General features: G+C 42.0%; 3 protein-coding genes across 8 annotated transcripts in view; 1 reads left to right on the top strand and 2 right to left on the bottom strand.

The window, feature by feature from the left end:
* Positions 1-986: 986 nt before the first annotated feature.
* lrrc20 (leucine rich repeat containing 20) lies at positions 987-3,843 on the bottom strand. Of its 2 annotated transcripts, none has more exons than XM_080481637.1 (5): positions 3,603-3,843; positions 2,222-2,310; positions 1,864-2,013; positions 1,526-1,693; positions 987-1,414 (listed from the first exon to the last, which is right to left on the bottom strand). In XM_080481637.1, the coding sequence occupies exons 2-5, from the start codon at positions 2,289-2,291 to the stop codon at positions 1,278-1,280; spliced, it is 525 nt and encodes a 174-aa protein (XP_080337763.1). In that variant the 5' UTR covers positions 2,292-2,310; positions 3,603-3,843; the 3' UTR covers positions 987-1,277. The 2 variants fall into 2 exon arrangements, with proteins under 2 accessions (XP_080337763.1, XP_080337762.1); XM_080481636.1 differs by having other exon boundaries at positions 3,563-3,603.
* A 1,396-nt stretch (positions 3,844-5,239) lies between these two features.
* Positions 5,240-8,618, bottom strand: ndr2 (nodal-related 2; the record flags this gene model as incomplete). Its single annotated transcript, XM_080474358.1, has 3 exons — positions 5,240-5,392; positions 6,433-7,187; positions 8,357-8,618. The coding sequence occupies 3 exons, from the start codon at positions 8,616-8,618 to the stop codon at positions 5,240-5,242; spliced, it is 1,170 nt and encodes a 389-aa protein (XP_080330484.1).
* Positions 8,619-13,566: 4,948 nt separating this feature from the next.
* Positions 13,567-20,753, top strand: part of pald1a (phosphatase domain containing paladin 1a) — a 52,446-nt gene continuing 45,259 nt past the window's right edge. The window contains exons 1-4 of one of the 5 annotated variants that reach the window (XM_080463565.1): positions 13,774-13,938; positions 18,705-18,754; positions 20,092-20,289; positions 20,537-20,639. In XM_080463565.1, the coding sequence (XP_080319691.1) occupies positions 13,912-13,938; positions 18,705-18,754; positions 20,092-20,289; positions 20,537-20,639 (378 nt within the window). In that variant the 5' untranslated portion in view covers positions 13,774-13,911. Of the gene's footprint in view, positions 13,939-17,242; positions 17,516-18,704; positions 18,755-20,091; positions 20,290-20,536; positions 20,640-20,753 lie in introns of those variants that run through there. The other 4 variants (XM_080463569.1, XM_080463568.1, XM_080463566.1 and 1 more) reach the window with 4 other exon arrangements.

Below are 20,753 nucleotides of genomic sequence, written 5' to 3'. Positions count from 1 at the left end.
TATTTCCTGTCATAGGGATGATCAGAGACTTGGAGGGAATCATGATGTCCAGTGCAAGGTCACTGTCTGGACAGCAGAGGAGCCATGTGATCGCGTAAGCTTGTGGCCATGCTAAATATTTCCCTTGGCCCGGCCGACCGTTGGCTTTCATCGGCGACCCCACAGAAATAGTTAACACGGGATATCGTGCACCAGAATGCCATCACCCTTTTAGCAATCACATGTTAATGTACCACAAGCTGTGACAGGTGATCCAGACTGAGCAGTATTGCTATTTAAAGAATTCTCAAAACGCCCGAGTGCGTCTTATGTACGCCAGCCTCTGCTGTCTGGAGCCTCGACAGAAGGAGGATTTAAGAACCCGACTTGACATTTGCCTAAAGGTACTTGATTCCACCTCCACTTTCCTTCGGTGTCATGTATTCAAAGTGCAACCGGTGCCAAAAGAAAAGCTTTCGAAAGTCTTAAGAAATTTACCTTGTGATGGATGCAACTCCTCTGAGTCGGAGCCTCGGGTGGAGTCACGCAGGGGATAAACTGAAGAGTGAAAATGAGGTTTCTCTTCCTGCTCTGCTGACTACAATAGGATCTGTGATCATAGCATCAATTCTATTGGTGTAGTTGTCTTATATACGATTAATATCTTATTGATAAAAGCAGAGCGCAACATCTTCCATACATGCAATTACAGTAAATGTGTAACATTTCGTAAAATATCTGTCAAATTTCCAAATACGCTGACGGTACTGAAACATTTTTACACAGATTTTACACACCAATGGGTGAAAAGTACAAATATCAACAACAACTACTCAAGAACATACAAACTCGGCACAGAAAAGTCCCCCAAGTTTGGACCTGAGAAGACTCAGGAAATTATAAATCCCTAAAAATTAAAGAATTGATTGACATTTGACTTAATTCATCCATCAAATGTTAAAACTGTTAATCAGGAAAAAAGAAAGAAAGAAAAAAAAACACATTTTCAGAGTATAATCATGAATTTATTATGTTATTACAAGTAATAAATTAACCCAAAAAAAACCCCCACATTCCCAAATGATGCATCGAGGATGATTACGTTCAGGTTCAACCGTTAAGGATGTGAGGTTCAACAGCAGGACTGAAAAGTCAGTCAAGGAGGCCGCGAGTTTACGAGTTTGTAAAACCTTCCAGTATTTTTCTTTCCTTCAGCTCTCAGGCACAAAACAGCGTCCAGCTTCAGCAGTGAAAGGCACACAGCATGCAGTCTATAGGTGCTGAAGTATGGCCCCATTTTAGGACTCTGCGCTCGACAAAATGTCAAATCTATGTGGAGATTGCAGCGCAGACAGTGTGTTTGAATCCAAAGGGTTCGACTTGACATTGATCCACTTCAGTGCCGGCATGGCGGACAACTTCTCCAGAGGTAATCCTGCCGAGCGAGATTTAAAGCAGCGTGAGCCACGAGTAAACTCACTCAATTCGTTTATGTGAAAAGGAAGCATTGGTATCTTTCTTTTTTTTTTTTTTTTTTAAATCTGACCTGTGATGCTGTTTCCCTCCAGGTTAATCATCTCCAGCGTGGCGATTTCAGTGATCTTCTCAGGGAAAATTGAGAACTTGTTATGCGCCAGATTGATGCTGGTCAAATGCTGCATTTCTCCAACCGCCTCCGGCAGCTTGGTGAGGACGTTTCCTTGCAAGTCCAATTCTGTTGGGATTTTTCAAAAAAACAATAATAATGAATCAGACGGACTCGTCAGTCTCACGCCACAGCAATCAGGCCAGTGTCTCAACGTCAAAGTTTAACAAATGCACACAATCTTCTCTTTAAGACGGAAGTGATGGGTGTGAAATCGCCGTGTGGCGTTCCTCAACTACCTGTGAGCTGAGTGAAAGTTGAAAAGAACTTGCTGGAAATGGCCTTCATCTCATTGTCGGCCAACGTGATAACGCGGATGTTTTCTGACACGCTTCTAAGGACCTTGAACACGCCGTCTGGGAAAGAAATGAGCTTGCAGTTTGACAAGTCTGAAAGATAAAAACAAATGAAAGCTCGGATTAAAAACATTCGTGAAAATATATTGCACTTGTGTGGACAGAATTCACACTCGGGGTTCTGTTGCCACCTGCTGGTGGAATCAAAAACAACACCATTACTACCATAACTTGTAGATGAAATTGAAGTGAAATGTTCTTATGCTAGAGGAAGAGCATCAGAAAGTTAAAAGAATTTTACCCAAGCTGTCTTTTCCCTCTTCGACTGTTGCATTTATCCTCCGGGCCACATTGGCGATGGATTCAGCCATGATTTTGTTGGAACCGTCCCTAGAAGAGGCGATGACACGATGAAATTAGACCAAGTTGCCATACAAATTGTCAAATATCAACACAGCAGCCGGTTAACTGTAGCAGGATTTTACAAAAATTATATCTCATATATAAGTTCATTCATTTGTTAAGTTTTTTTCAAGAGTTTTTATTTTTTTTGCCATCTGTACACATAAATGAACAGTCCCAGCACTTAGAATACACTATTATCTAAATGTACAATAAGAAAAATGTGAATAGAATGTATTTAATACATCAACTAGTCTGTAGTATGTTTGTAATTCTTTCTCTCAACAGGTCCACACAGAGAGCCTCCATCTGTTGTCAGTATTTGCGTGTACTCTGCTGCTTGTGTGAGGAACAAAAACTATTATTTTACATTAACTTTGTACCACTTTACAGATTCTCTACATCTCTGCTCTGTTTTTCTTTTTTTTTTTTTGCATTTTACTGTTCAATGTTTCATTATTATTATTATTAATAACCTTGCTATACCAATTACAGGTGTGTAGTTTATTTTATGAGTAATAAGGGTCGCATCGGGCTGATGTTTTCAATGAGTCACTTTGAATTACTCGTTGCCATAGTGATTTTTTATTGTCAAAATAAACACTGAATTAAATGTACCACCACTGAGTTGGTATTAACGAAGTGTTTTTTTTTTATTCTATTTTTTTTTTTTTATTTGTTATAAAGTCCACATTGTGCCCAAACGTGTCTATGTGAGACGTTTACCTGAATGTTTCCTCTGGTGAAAATCAGATGAGAGAGTCGGAGCAACAACTTCAACTCTTACTGTGACATCTGACACTCCACTCTATTCTTTGTGGCATTATAAGTACATAAAAGGACATTAATAATTAACATGTAATGCTTTTGTTTAGCCTTTTAAAAATGGCGACTGACAACAGTGTGGACTAGTTTGACGGTGGAGATGTAGGTTGTGTTTGGTCTGATTGACTAGACACACATGACTACACACAACTATCCCTCCAAAGTAAGAGTATTCACTACCTGCCTACCAGCACAAGGTTCAAGTAATAACATAAACGTGACTCTTTCAGAATGTTTCTGCTTGTACAAACTCTGGTTATGGAATAAATATAAGATCACATTTATGAAGACTGGATTCTGTTCATGCTGTCTTTTGTTGCTTAACTGCTTGAAACTCCGAATGAATTTCACATGATAGAATTAAACTAAAGAAATAATTAAACTTTAAGATAGAGCTGTATGATATTAGACTTACATTCTTCCTGTAAAGCCACGCAGTGAGTGAAGCCACTTACCCAGACTAGAAGCTAGAAACTCAACCAGTCCGACCGGGGGAGTGTATTTTTAGCACGGAAGGGGTTTGGTTCACTTCAATCACACGCTATTTATTAGAAACGGAGATGCTTTGGAAACGCCTCCCGTGTGCATTTATCGTTAAAAAAGACTCGAAAACAATCGTTGTTGCTCAGGTTTGGTTGGTAAAGCGTGAGCTATAATGGAAGAAATGCCGGTGTAGGTACCAGATCAGTCCGGGGCGGGGCCTGAGCGCATGCGCAAGCCCCGCACCGGCTGTCAGGGCTGCGCTCAGGAGCGTCACTGCTGCGCGTGAAGAGCGCAAACCTCACCAAACCATGCGTAAAAACCAACGCTACATAATATAGAAATTGAGGTTTGTTTTGTTTTTTAAATAAAAAAAAATGTTTTGCAAGCTTATTTCAATATTTTTCTGACGTGGTTGTCATTTACAACCATGTTTAGATAATGACTAAATGTTTAATTTCTACTTAAATATGACCAAAGTGGTTTAACATTAGTCACAGTGGTTGCAGATTAACCATCATTCCTTTGATGGTTAAATAAAATGCAAATTGAAAAATAGTTTTTGCCTGATTCTGATGTCTACTAGTAGTTAAATGTTGTCTCACCGTTGGATCCTTGTCGTCTGTGCTCAGTTTGACTGCCAACATGGCCCAGGACTCTGGAAAAATCCTGGTCAGTCAGTGTATTTTCAAAAGATATGAGTACAAAGAGCTCTCTGGATTCAGAACAATAGAACATAGTTTAGCTTTGTTGAAAACCACTCGCCACTTCAGGTTTTGCTGGATATTACGGTCCTGTGCAAAGCTTTATATTGAATGTGAGGGGAATTCCGGCTTTAGATGAATGAAACATTGAACATCTAGAATAACTTCCTTTTTTGTATGTAATTTCTAACACGCTGTGCTCTGTGTGTCTCATCTCGTCACATATGTAAACAAAGATTATCTGAATTGTAATATAGTTATATAATCTGAACTAGCCAATTTAATAAAATATATTACTTGAATTGTAGATTTAACTAAATATAAAGTTGTTTTTTGCTACACTATGCATATTTAGTATAGCATATGTAAAGATAAACATGTTTTTGTGAGTGACAAAGGCATAGATTATATTGGTATATAGTTAACGGGTATGTAGCTTTAAAAAGGTCACGCATCCATGTGTAATGTCACATATCAATAGTCATATTCACTCCACCAAATATACATAAATACATTACTTTATATATTTACAATAAATAAACATTAGGTTACAGTTATTTCCAGATTAGCATACGATAAAAACAGTGCTGGAACAGTCAACGCTACCAACATAATTTGTTTATCCCGATAAAGCTGATAGATTAGGGAGTTTAAATTTACACAAAAGATATTGACAACAGCAGAACGTTCTCGTTGATTTCAGCACATCTTCACACATCGACGCTTCTAATGCACACTGGGGTCCACGTCACAAATTAAAGCTATGCTTCTCAGAAACAATGTTTCAGTGCACAACTTTTCAAAGAGCTTTTTTCTTTCTTTCTTTCTTCTTCTTCCCTTCTGGTTAAGTGTTCTCTTTTAGTCTGTCACTGACTTTAAACGGTCATGCTTGGAGGCGGTTGCAGCGGTCACTGGCAGCCACACTCATCCACAATCATGTCTTCGTGGTGCCGTAGGAGCATTTCCCTGTTCTCATAGTACAGCATGCTGAGCGGGCTCATCTTGGTTGGCGCGCAGCACGGGGACGTCACTCTGTCGGGGTGGTAGTGTTTCAGCAGGCTCTGGAAAAAGACGGTCAAGCAGAGGATTTCGATCAATCGCAAAATGATTGTTGGTTTTGAAACTATTTATTTTATGGGTCAGTCTTGTGTTTGGTTTTCAGTTAACTTTTTCAACTGTGGCATAGAATAGAATAGAATAGAATGCCTTTTATTGTCACTTGTACAGGTACAGTGAGATTAAAAACAACTCCAGTGACAGTGCAGCAGTTAAAAAAGGGCAGAATATAGTGCAAGAAGGAGGGTGGGGGGTGTAGGGGGTAAGGTGCACGGTCCAGTCCTGTGAACGGTACAGAGTGTATTTACAGGAAATAAATAAAAACTATAAAAATTATATTGCACATTATGAGGTAGTCTGTAAAGAGTTCACAGTGGTTATGGCTTTGGGGAAAAAACTGTTTTTGAATCTGTTCGTTTTAGATCTCATGACCCTGTAGCGCCATCATGAGCGATGATTAAGTTTTCTGCATAAAATGTGATTTCACCTACATTACAGTCACTCGTATCTAAACACACGGTGTGTCTTAGTTATTCCATGTGGAGTTTCATAATAGATATAACTTAATATATGCTTCAGTTAGGTTTCACTGAGCCTCTCATAATTGCAGCTTGTTGTAGTGATTAAAGTAAATGTCCTAGAAGTAAAATGAGTGTGGCACCTCTGTTCAAGTAGCGATTTTTTGGATGCAATCTGGCATCTTTGGACTCCCTACGCCTGCATAATGTACAGTAATTTAAACCTTTACTGTATGTACTGAAGTTTCCTTCCAGTCTATGGACCAGCTAAGCAAGCATTTTGTCAAATGGGTCAATGACACAATCAGGAATACCTGTTGAAACACTGGTCAAACCAGTTGACCCTATGCAATACCTTGAGAATTAGTTCTCCTTTTGATGCAGACAAATGGTTAGATTCCTTGTGTGGCTAATCATACAAAGCTGCAAATACTGCGAAGCCATTCCAACTCCAGATGCTCCCTCTGCTCTACTGATGTCAGCACGCATCACAGTGTGACGAGTTCTTAACCAACAGTTCAACTCACCTGCATGTAAGCATGATTAGTTGGATTCATGGCCTCTCCCAGAGGGCCGGGGCAGGACCCTTCGCAGCGGTATGCATTGTATTTCTTAGGGAAGATGATCCAGGACCCCCAGCCTATTTGATTAAAATCAACTTGCAGGTCCACTCTGCGACAGAAGGACTTCTCGCTCCATTTTTTGGACACCTGCAAGCTTCTTAAGGTTTGTTCTCTCTGGCCCCGTTTGCTCCTGCGCCTCTTTGGCCAAAAAGCCTTTTTGATATCAGCAGGCGACAAGAACTTGGATTGTTCAGCTGTGTGGAGCAAGCTCGCTTTAGCCTTTGACTTTTCATCAGTCCCTGTGTGTGAGAAGATGACCAGCAAGGCACGGTCGCTCACATCCTGCTCCGTCCTCGGGCTTGCCACGTGAAGAGGCAGATCGGTAATAAATGGATTTCTCTCTCTCCTTATCGTTCTTCTTCTTTTCGACAGCCTCCGTCGATTTCTTGCGGCGGATTTCCGCCTGAGCCAGCTCAGGAGAGGACTCGTCATGTTGAACACTCTCCAGCCCTGTGTTGAAGGGACCAGCGACCTCCCGGTGAGCAGCTCCACCAGCTCCTGCACATGGCCACGCTGGTGATACACCTCCACAGTAATACTGGAAGCGTTGGCCGTCTGCGGTAGCCTCAGTCTCAGCTCTGCCGCCTGGATGTGCCTGTCGGCCAGCAGGGCATGGAGGTCAAAGTTCGCCACCCAGTGTTGCTCTCTGTATGTCAAACCTGAAATAGTGAAGGAAGCAAACTATTAGAATATGCATGGAGTGGATGTTCTATCTAATAAGTGATTATTTCACTACGATATTACACAGTCATGTCTTACTGACACATGGTACCAAAAAATGAAAGAAATTATGTTTTTTTTGTTTTGCTGATAGTTAAAAGCTTTGATGTTAAAAAGAAACTATACAAGAAACCAGACAGCTCAGGTCACAGACCAAGAATAATCACTATTATTACATCATCTACTTCAGTGGATTTGATGCATATCATAATGCAATCATGCAGCTCATATTTTCAGATCTTTCCTATCATATTGAGCCATCTGCGTTTCATTGGTGATTACATTAATTCCCTATAGAAACAATTAATCCCAATGATAAAAAGTTATCTGTGTTTTCAATGCCTTTGTTGATGAGGATTTCAGAAAAACCAGATCTTGGTTAAATACAGGACCACACTGCACCAGGTTCACACCTTTAATTGGAGTCATTGTGATTCAAGGGTGTGGCTCAAATTAATCTAAAAGCTTAAAAGATGAACTGCTCAGTGCACTGGCCCCAATGCGTGTGGCTCCTGATCAAAGGCGGAAATCTACGCTGCTTCTTAATCCACTCAAACCAAACCACAGTGGCCGAAACCAATCACTCGACCCTGCCCTGTCTCTCCGGACTTCTGCATATCCCCGCTCGAACAAACAGGTAAAACTGTTAACACCTCCCAGCGACGTGAAATTGGATTCATCAGCAGGGAGTTTTTGGCTGCTTGTGCCACCATTAAGCTCTGAGCTCTAATCTAATCAGGCCAAGTGTGAAAAAGAACTAAAGAGAAATTGTTGATTTGACTTAACAAGAGATTTGTATAGGGGGGACGTCTGGCAAGGCGTCTAATCAACATCACCTATTTAATAAAGAGGAGGTTTGCTTTGAGAATTAGACCAAAACCGGCCTTTTCACACGCGGATCCCTGCATGGTTATTGGCTGGATGTGGATTGAAGCGCCCTGAGGTCGTCTGGCGCGCAGCAATGACAGGGAGACACTTGATCCGACATACCTCACATCTACAAGAGACATCGGAGTCTAACCAAGGCACAAAAAAAAAAACCCTCCTTCCTTCGGTGTTTTCTCATCGCCGATCATCCCGAGACAAATGAATAAAGAAGATGTCTTACTTTTCGCCATCATACTCTTCACTGTGTCTGCCTGTTTCGCTGCGTCCTGCTCCAGCGCGTCCACGGACCTGGAAAAGTTTGACTTGAAATTCCGGTAAAGGTGCATCATGTAGGTTGGCAGATGGTGTCCGGTGGCCCGGTCCAGAAAAGACAGCCGGTGCACGGTCCTCTCCGGTTCTCCATCCCTGGCCTCGTGGATCTCCTGAGCCAGCAGCACCAGCAGAGACGCATGCAGCGCACCCAGAGCTCCCCACGGGCGCATGGTTCAGACCGGGTGATGACAAAATCCCTCTCCTGGGAGATTAGGGGTGTCTTATATATACCTTTACCCACACCCCCTTTCACGTTTGACAAGTAGCTGAGAACATTAAAGGAAATTGACATGCGTCCTCAAGACTTGTTACCTGACAGCTCATCATGCATTCAGTTGGTAATGAGGCCCCTGGGTACATGTTTACAACGTTTTGTTTGCACCATGCATGCTCCTCGGGGTCCTGCTGCCTGACTCCTCATCCCTGGACTAATTGTTTCAGCTACTCTGCTTACACTAATTGTTAGGCTTTCCCATAGCGCAGTGCAGTTTATTAAATGCAATCTGAAATAGACTACGGGGAGAGCAATTAGAGTGCTTGTTAGATAATGAATAGAATACAAACCCATCAAAGCATCACACTGGAGTCAGTAATGTTTGTTTTTTTTGTATTTGTTTTTTCAAATCACATTTTCAGAGCAGATTTTTTTTCCAAACACAACCTAAAGCTTATAACCTGCATTTTGTTAATTACACTGTGGCTTGGGAGGTCAGTAAATCTAGCTCATATCAAAACTGCAGCAAGACTAAAAGCATTAAAACATCCCAGAGGATATTGTAATACTTTGAAATTAATATAAAAGGACCATTTGCACAATACATATGGTAAAAACGCATTATATTCAAACGAATTACACACGTACAAAGTCTAAATTCCTCAGATTCTTCTGAAGAACTCATGCTATTGAGCTCCTCCGATATAATGTACTGACAAATAGGTACCCTAAATAGGACTTGTAAAAAGCATCAGACAAACGTATGAAGACTTATATGTGTTTTCTGTTCACAATATTTTAATCGAGCTTGTATTTGTTTATAGATAATTTATGTTTTCAGATAAAAAGCATCAATCCATTGTGAACGAAAGAAAAATATGTTTTGCCAGAGTTAGAGAGCAAAACATACCAGCAGCAGTACCTTTCTCAATGTCTAGCCTTTTAACATTTAAATCACACATAATAATGATTGTCATCATTGTACAGTTGTAGGGATGAAATTAACATTAAGACATGCAGAAGTAATTTGAAATAGCATTAACACTATGCACACCAGTATGGATTGAATTAAATAAAAAACATCCAGATTGTCCTTCAAATTCACTGAAATATTTAATACTCTATAAGTGTATGTGTGAGTATTCAGATTTTATTGAAGCTGTCTTTATTTGAGCAGTCAAGTTTCCAGTTTAACCATCAACATTTCCAATCCAGTGCGGCACCGAATAGATTATATTTAATCTGGATGAAAACAGTGTCAACGTGTCCACAGCGTTTTAAACGCAGTTTGAATGTTAATATTTTGGTTACTAAGAGCTGCAGAAAGCACCCGTAGACGGCCGCACTCTGCGCATGCGCAGTGCGTCCCCGTGCACAGAGAAATCCCTTTTCCTCGTAAATTTCACGAGAAAGTCCACAAAAAAATTCAATGGATGCGTTTGCGCTCCAACATATATAGTCAGAGGGCGTCTCGCAGGGGCTCCATCCTTCACACGGGGGACATCGATCTCTGGAAAGACGCTTTATTCTTCCGGGCCTGACGCTTTTTTCACCCTCCTGTGTGCTGAAATGGTGAGTCGCTTTAAAGTTTACGGGCTCCGTGTTTACGCACCGCGGCAGCCTCAAAGTTCGTGTTGTCGCCGGTTTTCGATGCCAGACGACACTTGGCCGTCGGTACCTGAAACGTGCAGTGGTTTTGCGCTCTCGTAGCAGATGAGAGGTATTTTTCATGATGCGATGTGGCTGATGGAGCATACATGTGCTTGGCACCCCCACACTCTCCATGCTTCCAGTGTATTGTGCACTGCAACTGGTGATCTGGCCATAGGTAAAAAAAAAAAGAAAGAAAAATTGTAAATGCACGGAGCTAGGCTGAACTTGATCTTTTGTGGCCCATTACTGTGCAAACCCACTGCAATCTATGCAATCTTTATATTTATCCAAACAGAAAATGATCTCATATTGTTGCACAACCTTGCACATGCAGTTTGCATGTTAGATACTAATCAGAGTGGGTTATGCTTTGCATTGATATTGACAACGTCTCTTGTGAGTACTGGATGTACATCATAATAATAATAATAATAAAAGCGTTTACTGAATTCCCCCAAGTTTCATAACACAATTTCTTCAGCCAATTAGTAACTTTATATTCCTGTTGTTTTGCACATTATAATTTGCTCATGGATGTTGGGAATCATCCGTCGGTTTTCATACCTCTTTATCTAATTCAGAGCTGCTGACTGTGCTGAGGCTTGTGGCAGATCCCTGCTGACTTGTGGGGAAGGCAGAGTACATCCTGAACCGGTCACCAGTCATGTATTTTCACACACACACACACATTCACACCGATTTGTCTATGAATTACACCACTGTGTTGTTCGTGTTGCGATCCATGTTGAAAAAATTCTGTAGACAACCATCATCATCACCATTATGGTCGAAATCATACTGAGGAGAGGCCCTGACACGCAGACTGTTCCCTTTAAGTGTTTTACAAAACCAATTCTGTTACTGATGCTGTAACTTACACCAAAACAATCCATGTTTAATCAAGGGGGTAACTAGGATTCGGCAAAGTATATGTATTTTAAATTAACCGTTGGCGTGACATACTCATTCATGCCATCAGGTGTAAGAAGGAGGATGAAGCGCATCATGGCCTTTGATGTATTGTGTTGTGGGCTTGGCTTTTGTTTTTGTCGCCAGTTCAGCTGGGTGTGTGTGCCCGTCACTTTGCATTTTATCGCAGGAGTAGACAGAAACTCGCTCTTCCTGACCACGATCAAACTTTGAATACCCTAACCAATCAAGGGTGACCTGATTCAACACCTTGATAATACTTCACTGAGGCATTTACTCCTGAATCGTATTGCTCCGAGGCGTTTGACTGCAACGCTTTTCCTTTGCTCTGGTAACTTAAAAGGTTGTAGATTCTTTATTGGGCCTTATCGAGCCAAGCCAACACACAACTCCCGTCTTGATTAAAAATATCCATCATGACACAATGAGCATGTGTCTACGCGGTGGGATAGTGGTTAGCAGTCTTGGGTCACAGCCAGAAAATCCCCGGGTTGGTGTCTGGGCGTTTTTTTTTGTCTTGGGCCTTTCTGTGCACAGTTAACATGTTCTCCCTGTGTGTGCATTCGTTTTTTCAAGCCTCTACAATTCCCCACGGTCCAAAAGCATGTATTTCAGGCTATTTGTTGACTGTATATTAGAGATAGGTATGCATTGTGGTATTGTGACCAGTCCACAGTGTACTCTGCCTCAGTCAGCTGGGATTCAACTGGATGAAATTATATAGAAATCAAATGTACAATGAACATATATCCCAAGGAGTGGAAGTCTTGAGTACATGCCTGCATGCAGTGGATATTTTTTACCACAAGGTGTCATATTTGATCACACAATTCCTGAGAATATTTCCTCAGTTTCAATGAAATGGCCCTATTGGTGTTTGTGATTGATGACCAGGAGCTGATGTTTATTTCAATTCTTGGTAAGTAATGTCCCTTTCCATCGCGGAAATGAAACTACAATGGAAGTTTGATTGTAATATTTAATGTTTCTGGAAAATGAATATTTGACTCAAGTTTCCTTTTATTATTACTGTCTCGATGCTTCAAATAAAATCGCTCGATCTCCAGACCGGAGAAAGGATTTATACTAGAGAGGTGACATTAAACATATGCTCCATATTCACTGGGGACATTCAGCAGAAAGGATGTTTTTCTTAGTCTGTCACAGAACATCCCCTCATTATAAATAACAGTGTTTTATTACTATCTGTAAAACAAAAAAAAAAAAAGAAAAACGGTGAAAGCTTAAATCTGACATTTCTTTCATAAACCAGTATTTCAGTGCTTATGCGGGACAGTTTCTCTTTGGCACAGTTAGTTTTGATCGCTAAAAGTTCTTTACTGGAAAACAAAATCACATCAGCAATTCAGAATTTCAGGTTGATTCATTAACGTCCTGAAGTTCACAGGCTTTTCGGGGAGTGGTGGTTTCGCGTCGTAAGAACTTCTGAGACTTGGCGTGTGCTGCACCAGGAAGGAAGGAACAGGTGTGGCAGCAGCAGATTTTACATCCATATCGCAAAAAAAAACAAAAAACACTCAGCACTTTTGAAAATAGGCTTAATGTGGATATTATCTTGCGACAGACTGTTGATTACACAAACTTGTGCAAGACCGTATTCCCACAGACGTGGAAGAGCTTGATGTTCTGGGCTTATCTTAGTTATTTGATGTCTTCGCGATGAGTATACTGTCAGGTATGTTTTTTTAATCCGCACTAACGTGCTGTTCTTGGTGCCGTTGTCTCTTCTCCTTTAACCATTTGCATGCCTTCGTGTGAAAAAATGCAGTCTGACCACAGGGTTATGAGTACAAAAGGCGTAGCACACAACGGTTCGCAGCTGAACCTCAAGCTTAAATCCAAGTATTTACCCAGCTGTAAGCCTGTTTGCCTCCTGTTTGCCATGTGTTAACTGCTGTTGAATGAAGTAATTAAAGCATCGTAGCGAATTAGGCTTACATGGTGTCATCTGTGGGCCGTTGTTAGCAATTGTCAGCCGCCGCCACCACCACCACCCCCGCCCAGCGAGGGTTATCTGCTGCAGCTGATTGTCCGACATCTATTAAATGCACATTTAAGTCTGTGTGTTTGATCCAGTTGTTAAAAGGTTGTCAACGCGTGCAAGGTATTGAGCCACCACGGTACTCTTGTAGTGATTGGATAGTCAGCTGGAGGATGAGTAAGCCACTCTGATTCCGCCTCCACATCCTCTTTACACCCACCCTTGTCAACACACACACACACACACGTTAACACACTGTTTCGTACACAAATAAATCCTGCATGTGAGAGAAACCTGGCACTTCCTGCACAGGGGATGCATACCAAAAAGCACCAAACAACAAGAGAGCATGCCTTCAGTCATCCGTGGGAGAGCTTGTGTTTCCCTCCCGTGCCGCTATATGTGCTGAGTGTCTGCCTGGGACCGCTCCTGTCTGAAGGACACGTTCATTGACTTGCTTTATAAGGACACATTAATGATGTGAGGCTGCCGCTCTGCACCGGTTTGATCAGCAGGCAGACACAGATCAGACGGAGAGATGTCAACCAGCACGACTGACTGAGACCGGTATTCCTGTCCGGAGAGCCGTGGTTTGGGCTATTTTTAACCCACTATTTTAACCATTTTTGTGATTGTCTTCCTCTGAGGTTTGAGCACCTCTTGGATGGTGGACCGCACAGCTGAATGTCAGGTATAGCTGTGTTCCATTCTCTGGTGTTGTGATACTTGAGACTCTTGCTGCAGTCTTGTCCTTGCTAGACAATTTAACAGTGTGTCTCTGAAGGTTACAAAAGGAAATGGCATTCGTTGTCTAAATATCACTTGAGATGTGATTAGATCTCACGTCATAGTGGGAATGAAGATCTAACTATATATCCCTTTCAAGAATACAAAAGTCCTCACAATCTCATATGCTAGGAGATATTCCTTTTCTTTCCACAGCCTTTGATATAGCAGTTATGTTTGATGCTCACATAGCGACATGGATTCCATTCTTCTGCCATGTGATGCCGGGGCTCTCCTCTCAAAATGTTTATCAGCTCTCATTCTTTTTCCTAGAGAAGACCATCAACAAACTAACTTGGCAAAGCAATGCCCCGCAAGTCAAGATTTCAAGTTTTCCCACTTGTGCTTGAATAGCAAGCAGACGTAAATATGTTAACGGTCCCGTGTAAAGTCAGTAAGAGCAGATTTTGAAGGATGGAAGAAATGAAAAAAAGAAAAGAAAAAAAAAAAACCGCTCTCATTTTTGGCGTGTGCTGCTGACAGAATATTGTGGTCAGACGCTGAGGTTCAAATGAAAAAAACAAAAACGAGAAAACCACATTACTGCAGCCTCGAAATCATAGAGGACAGAATTACCATCTTGAAATGAATGAAATTACAGGCAGGGTTCAAAAATAGATTTGCACACCCTTTTTAGCAGCTCAGTGTCAAGCTGTGATATAAGCAAGAATGCAGAAAGCTACATGTTATTATTATTATTATTATTTATGTTATATTGCTGCTGGTTCAGAGTTTGTTTTTGTCTCAGTGGCTTCATAGCTTTTATATTACAATAGACCATTTTTCTTAGTTTATCAGCCTGGACTGTCTGTAGCACTGCAAAAGCTTTTCACCATAGTACGATCAGATTTGATAATTATGTGCTTTAACAATGCGTTGCTTTCTTTTACCACAAACTCTGAGCAGATCGCCGGGCGATTTATTTTGGACAGAAACAAACATCAGAGATGTAAGTTGACACAAATTCACAATGAGGTTTTTGGCACAGTTAAAGGAAACCCCCCCCCCCCCCCCCCCTCCAAAATAAAGGGGAAAGAAAAGGTTTTATGCTGAGGAAACACTGAGCTCATTTCCGTGCAGAACTGATATTTAGCTCAGGAACCAGCGATGTCCTGTAGAGTCGCGCCTGCATGTAACCCTTAACCTCATTGGTGAAATATGTGTACAGCTGCAAGGAGGAAGTTTAAGAGAGTACAACTGAGCACTTCCTGTCAAGGTGTGCTCACGTTTCCTCTGCCCTGGGGGTGTGTGTGTGTGTGACAGGGCGGCGTTGAATGGTTTTGTTGGTCTAGTATCCTGTGATGACTGTGGAAGTTTGAGCCACTATGTCATCACTAATCGACGCTGTTCAATGGCTTGGTTTATGCCACGTTTTTGAGAAATGCATTATTGAGCTGAACAGGTGGCCTCAGTAATTCCAAGAATCCTGGAGTTGCACGTGCAGCGTTACCAAATAATCAAACTTCAAAGAATGTGGATGGATGTTGTTTGACTTCTCCACCGTTGGAGGGTTTTTGTTGAGAGATATCCCATGCGCTCCAAAATGATACCCATCTCTCTTGAACCCCTGGATCTCTTGTGAATGAAGAGTGCTCGGCATCCTTCCTCGGGCCCACCAACAGATGCATCCTGCAGCTGCAAGCTCCTTCCTGTCTGTGCTCAGGCCCTTTTGTCTGAAGACGTTGCTACAGCGAAGTTGGGACACCGGTTGAATTTCAATGGGGCGGGCCTGAATGGAGCAATGCTGCTCAGGCTGACAGGAGGCTCCAGTTTTCATGCTCTCATTCTGGCCGTGTCATGAGAGAATTTAAATATCAGTGCCACTGGCTAGCTTTGACCAGCTGTTCACAGCCTGCCTGGCGGTATCCAACACAAACCCTCAGCGGCTTTTTCAAGATGGTCATATCTTGGTCAAGAGCAAATCTGACTTTGTGTTGTCGTTTTATTGGCCTCAGCAGCAGCAGCAGCACTACTCCTTTTTGACATGTGGGATAAACAGCCCCACTGATGAGTTGCCTTGATTGGCTCTCCAGGAGGATGTTTATGACTGAGGGCTATTTCTACTCGGGCCTCCGCCCCGGCTGCTTGCCCGCCACACCAGGCCTGCCCATGCTGAAATCAGCGTTGCCAAAGAGCTGCTGTTGAATGTTGCAGCAGCTCCCGTATCAAAGTGTACTGTACCTGCACCATGGTCTGACAGCAGAGCTGACAGGCTGTAAGGTAAGGCAACTCGGCCAGCTCCGGTTTGTGCCGTGGCTTTAATACTGTCACATTTCCTGTGTGGGCCTGTAAAATCAAACTACTAGAAAGTTTCCCGGAAGCCTCAATTAACTCTCAGATCCTTTACAAAGACAGACAACACCACATGCGTTAGGCTGTAGGAAGTTCAAGCGCGTGAATGAGAATAAGGACAAAAAGTGTTGTGAGTCAGTGTTTTATTGCTTTCCACTGAGCCACATAGGAACGTACATATTATCATGCATGACTGTGGTGGCGGGTAAAAGAAACCTGCTGGTTAAATGTAGTTAAATTGACAGAGATGGAGAGTCTTTGCTACGGACGTACTATAATGGGCTGTGAAGACATTTAGGAAAGCGTGAGACAAAAGTGAACACGTCTTGCATCTTGTAATACACTTCAGTTGATTCATTTACAACCAGTTGTTTTTCTTTAATTTCTTTGTAAAGCACTGTGACTTGCCCTGTGTTTGATCGGTGCTCTATAAATAAAATTGCCTTGCCTTGTTGTTAATTTATGTCAAGTCGGCTTCGGTTTTAAGACTGACATAACAGATGTGAGCTCTGACTAAAAAAATAACATTTATTTGGATACTGAATCCGGTGTCATGAATGATTAGCAGTTTTAAAAACTCTCCAAAACCTCAACTAAAAAGCACAATTCTGAAAAAGTGTGTTTCCCAATTTTTTTTCTGATGATTTGGTTATATTTGTGTTAAGTTTTGATAAAAACTTGCAATTTCCTTCGTTTTAAAAAAAAGAAATGTAGTTATTCAGTTATCATGTCAACGACATCCGTTGTGCTTCTGAATGGAAACCGCTTCAGTCAACCGTGTGCCGTGTCATGTGGGTAGCCTGTCCCTGTGAAAGGGAGCTGAACCTCAGCCATCTGGCTTCCAGATGTAGCGCTGCTTCCCCGGGTCCCCTCCGTAGAGACTTTGAGTCTCCTGCGTGAATCGACTCCCCAACATCAGACAGAAGATAGGAGGAGGACGAGGACGCTGCTCCAGAAAAGCCGAAACCTCTCTTCAAAGTTTTTCCCCCTTTTTGGTGAATGCCAAGCGGCGGGGCACTCTGAGCTCCGGCGAGGGGTGTTTCCCACCAACTGGGGGTGGGTGGCGGAATTCAAAAGAGAGAGATTTCTTTTTGGATGTGATGCCAAGTTCTCACACTCCCTTGGACCATGGCGGACAGCAAGCAACGGAGAAAAGGATCTGGAAGTACAGATCGCTCCTTGTCTCATGTGTAAGATTTAAGATTTTCACTGGATTGTTTCACTCTGGAAGCTCTTTGCTGTTTTTTTTTTTCTTGTGGTCACCAAAATTATGGCAACAGAGATGTTTTTGGTATGTGGACGGGACTCAAATAGATTCGTGCTGCTGGAACAGTATATTCCTTAAAACGTAGCTTCCATTTATGGACACCAGGAGGGGATTTTGCCTTGATTTTATTTTATTTTTTTTACTGTTTTAGTCCTTTCTGTTATCCTATAGCCATTTAAATCCTAAAATCTCTTCAAGCTTCTACATTTTATGATGCTTATTTGTGTAGTTTTATTCAAGCCAGGAAAGAAAGTAACAAAGCAATGTGCTGTACTACCCGTTTGTGTGTGTGTGTGTGTGTGTGTGCAAAGAGAATTAACTCTGGTAAACGTGAAATGTCTCTGCGACCAAGGCTGACCTACCCACTCACCTCCAGACGCAACAAAAGAGGAGAGTAGCTGTGACTCACCCGGCACTTCTCTTTCCACACAGCCTCTCTGCACAATGAGAGCGCTCTCTATTCAAAGTTGGAGATCACACAGAGGTGCTTTGAGCCTGCATGGCTAAAAAGCACAGACCTGCAGTATGCCTGAGCGGTGCAGCGTGAAGCAGATTTTCGTGTTGGACTGAATTTGATGGTCGTGGTCCAGCATGTGTGTCCTTGAGTTTTTTTCAGTTTGGTGACCCGCTGATGGTTTATTTGCACACGACTTTGTGTGTTCCGCAGCTCGCTGTGCAAACTGCATGTTAGAGGCGACGCTCATGAGCGGGGCTGCTCCTCGCCGCGAGCTGGTCGGGAGCCTCGTTTGTTGATCCGCAGAGTTCCCTGGAAAGCCCACTGTTTACTCGGAGAGGAGGGGCGGGCTTGCTTGAGACCTGTGGATTCTTGCTCTGGCCTGGGGTCTGAGTGCTCGGCATGTATGATTAAAATATAAATACTGAGTCACTCAACTTTAATCCCCTTCTGCCGTGGTCATGATGAAATCAGGGCGACAGAATTAATGGTGATTAACACTTATAGATGATAAAGGGAGAGGTTTCATGAGTCATTGCTGAACCACAACATGCGATATCTCTCTGAAAACACTTCCAAAACCACCACTGTTCAGACCTTGTTGGACACATTATGCATGTGACCTGATTACATGCTTTCCGCTCGGGATACATTATAGAATGTTTGGACACTAAAGGACAAAGTTTTTCCCTTTAAGAGATCGTCACAGTAAGTTTTTATACTTTTTCTGAATGAATTCTATGAACAAAAAAGAACTTTACATTGAGAAACAAACATCCACATCATGGATAGTCGTCTAGAATTTGTGATAAATCGCAAACTGCTCGTTTGAGAATTGGTTGAAATAACGGCAAGTTGTATTCATTTCATTTCTGGAAAGGGACCTACATACGTGATGCTCAAGATTTAACCAGAGTGAACAAAACGTGAAATGAAAGTGCTTCATGCTATTTAGTGGTAAAGATGTCAAATGCATCATTTAAGGAAATTTGTGAATCATCATGAGCATCTTTCAAATATATATCTCTACTTGGTAGCGAATGCTGGTTTGAGCAACACAGGAGCATCACAAAAGTATTTCAGTACAGGAATTCTTCTTGCTGTTTATTTGCTTTATTCAATTTGATCTAGTTTTACTGAAATATACTGTACAGATTGCGATGCGTTGATTTTATGTCTCTCACTGGTACTTGATAGATGAAAACCAATGGAAATTCTGAACATAATATGGATGTATGAAAAATGCTTGATAAATTTAGCTGTGTGGTTTAAAAACAAAAATGCTGTGACAGCGGGAGATTCTGAGTCATCCAGGTCATTGCTTTCTCGTTACTTTTATCAAAATGTGTTTCACCTCTCATCTGAAAGCCTTCATCACTTCTAATGAGTCGATCTTCTTAAGCTGATTAACATAATTTAACTCTTACAAGTAGTGATTATATCATCTGTGGGAAAGGAAACCGCAACCATCTTCTAGAGAACGCCACGTTAAACACTGATTCTCACATGTCCTGTGAAGATGTTGTAGTTATGCTTTAAGATGTAAAAACAAAGATCGTCTATATAGTGACACAATTGTGATTAATCTACATTTAAAATATATATATATTTTGTAACAATCTTTAAGTTCTGACTGAATATAACTGGAAAATATCTGTGGATTTAGTTCCGGCATGTTTGGCATCACGGGGGTATTGGAGGAGCACAAACTTTCAACCAAACATTTTCTTTTGGATGCAGAAGAAGTTATAAGACATTTGATGGAGTCTCACAGGAATTTCCAAAATTGATGTGTAAAATATTGAGATTTTTAGAACAATAAACCTATAGATATATGATCAAAACTATGCAAATGTACAAAATGGTGTTCAAATGTTGCACAATCAATCATCTGCCCTAAATCTCAGAAATGTTCATGTGTACTTTTATTTAATACAACTTAATATTTGTCTAATATGTCACCATGCAATAACGTATGCTTAAAAAAAAAAAACCAATACGTATGAGCATCTTCTGTTCTGATTGCGATATCTGGTCCTTCACAGCAGCTTGTGGAGCATGGGTACAACTGCCAGTGCCGCATCACAGCCTGTTTCTGTAGCGTCACCGCTTGAGAGTGTCCATGGCAACGGGATGGCTGACAGCAGGCAGTCTCTGAGCATGAGCCCGTTCCAGACGGTCAACATCCACAACAACAAGGCCAAGTCCATTATCACCAACAAAGTTGCACCTGTCGTCATCACGTAAGTCCCGCCCCGAAATCGGCGTTCTCACAACTGGCCTTTAATCCTTTTTGATCACTTAGGTGACAGCCCCCCCCCCCCCCCCCCCCGACCCCTACCTCACCCCACCCCCCTCCAGTCGATGTGTTTTCCTCCTGTTATCGTGTCTTTTGTCATTCCAGGCTGAGCAAACACTTGCCGATAATTGAATTGCCCTCTCGTGCCCATTCGGGGCCTTCTGACGTGTGTGTGTGTGTTTGTGCTGAAGGTATAACTGCAGACAGGAGTTTCAGATCCACGATGACATCCTCAAGACCAACTACAAAGTGGGCCGGATATCGGACGCCATGCCCGAGCACTACCTCGTGCAGGTGAGGGTCGTCCCGCAGCCGGTGACGCCGAGCCGGAGGAGTCGCCTCACCTGTCTTCGTGTCTGCTCCTTTTCACATTCGCATGTCTAAGTTGCAGAGCGGCGCAGGAGCATT

Source organism: Lipophrys pholis (genome assembly GCF_963383615.2).
Source record: "Lipophrys pholis genome assembly, chromosome: 1".
NCBI classification, from domain to species: Eukaryota; Metazoa; Chordata; class Actinopteri; order Blenniiformes; family Blenniidae; genus Lipophrys; species Lipophrys pholis.
Note: the sequence above shows the minus strand (reverse complement) of the source record. Positions and strands in the feature narration are given on the sequence as shown.

Bases quoted from the DNA above. Each gene is read 5' to 3' on its own strand.
- lrrc20 (XM_080481636.1), bottom strand. The intron at 1,694-1,863 runs GTAGTTGAGGAA...AAATCCCAACAG, and splicing joins AACTTTCACTCAGCTCACAG to AATTGGACTTGCAAGGAAAC. The intron at 1,415-1,525 runs GTCAGATTTAAA...CTCGCTCGGCAG, and splicing joins GGAGGGAAACAGCATCACAG to GATTACCTCTGGAGAAGTTG.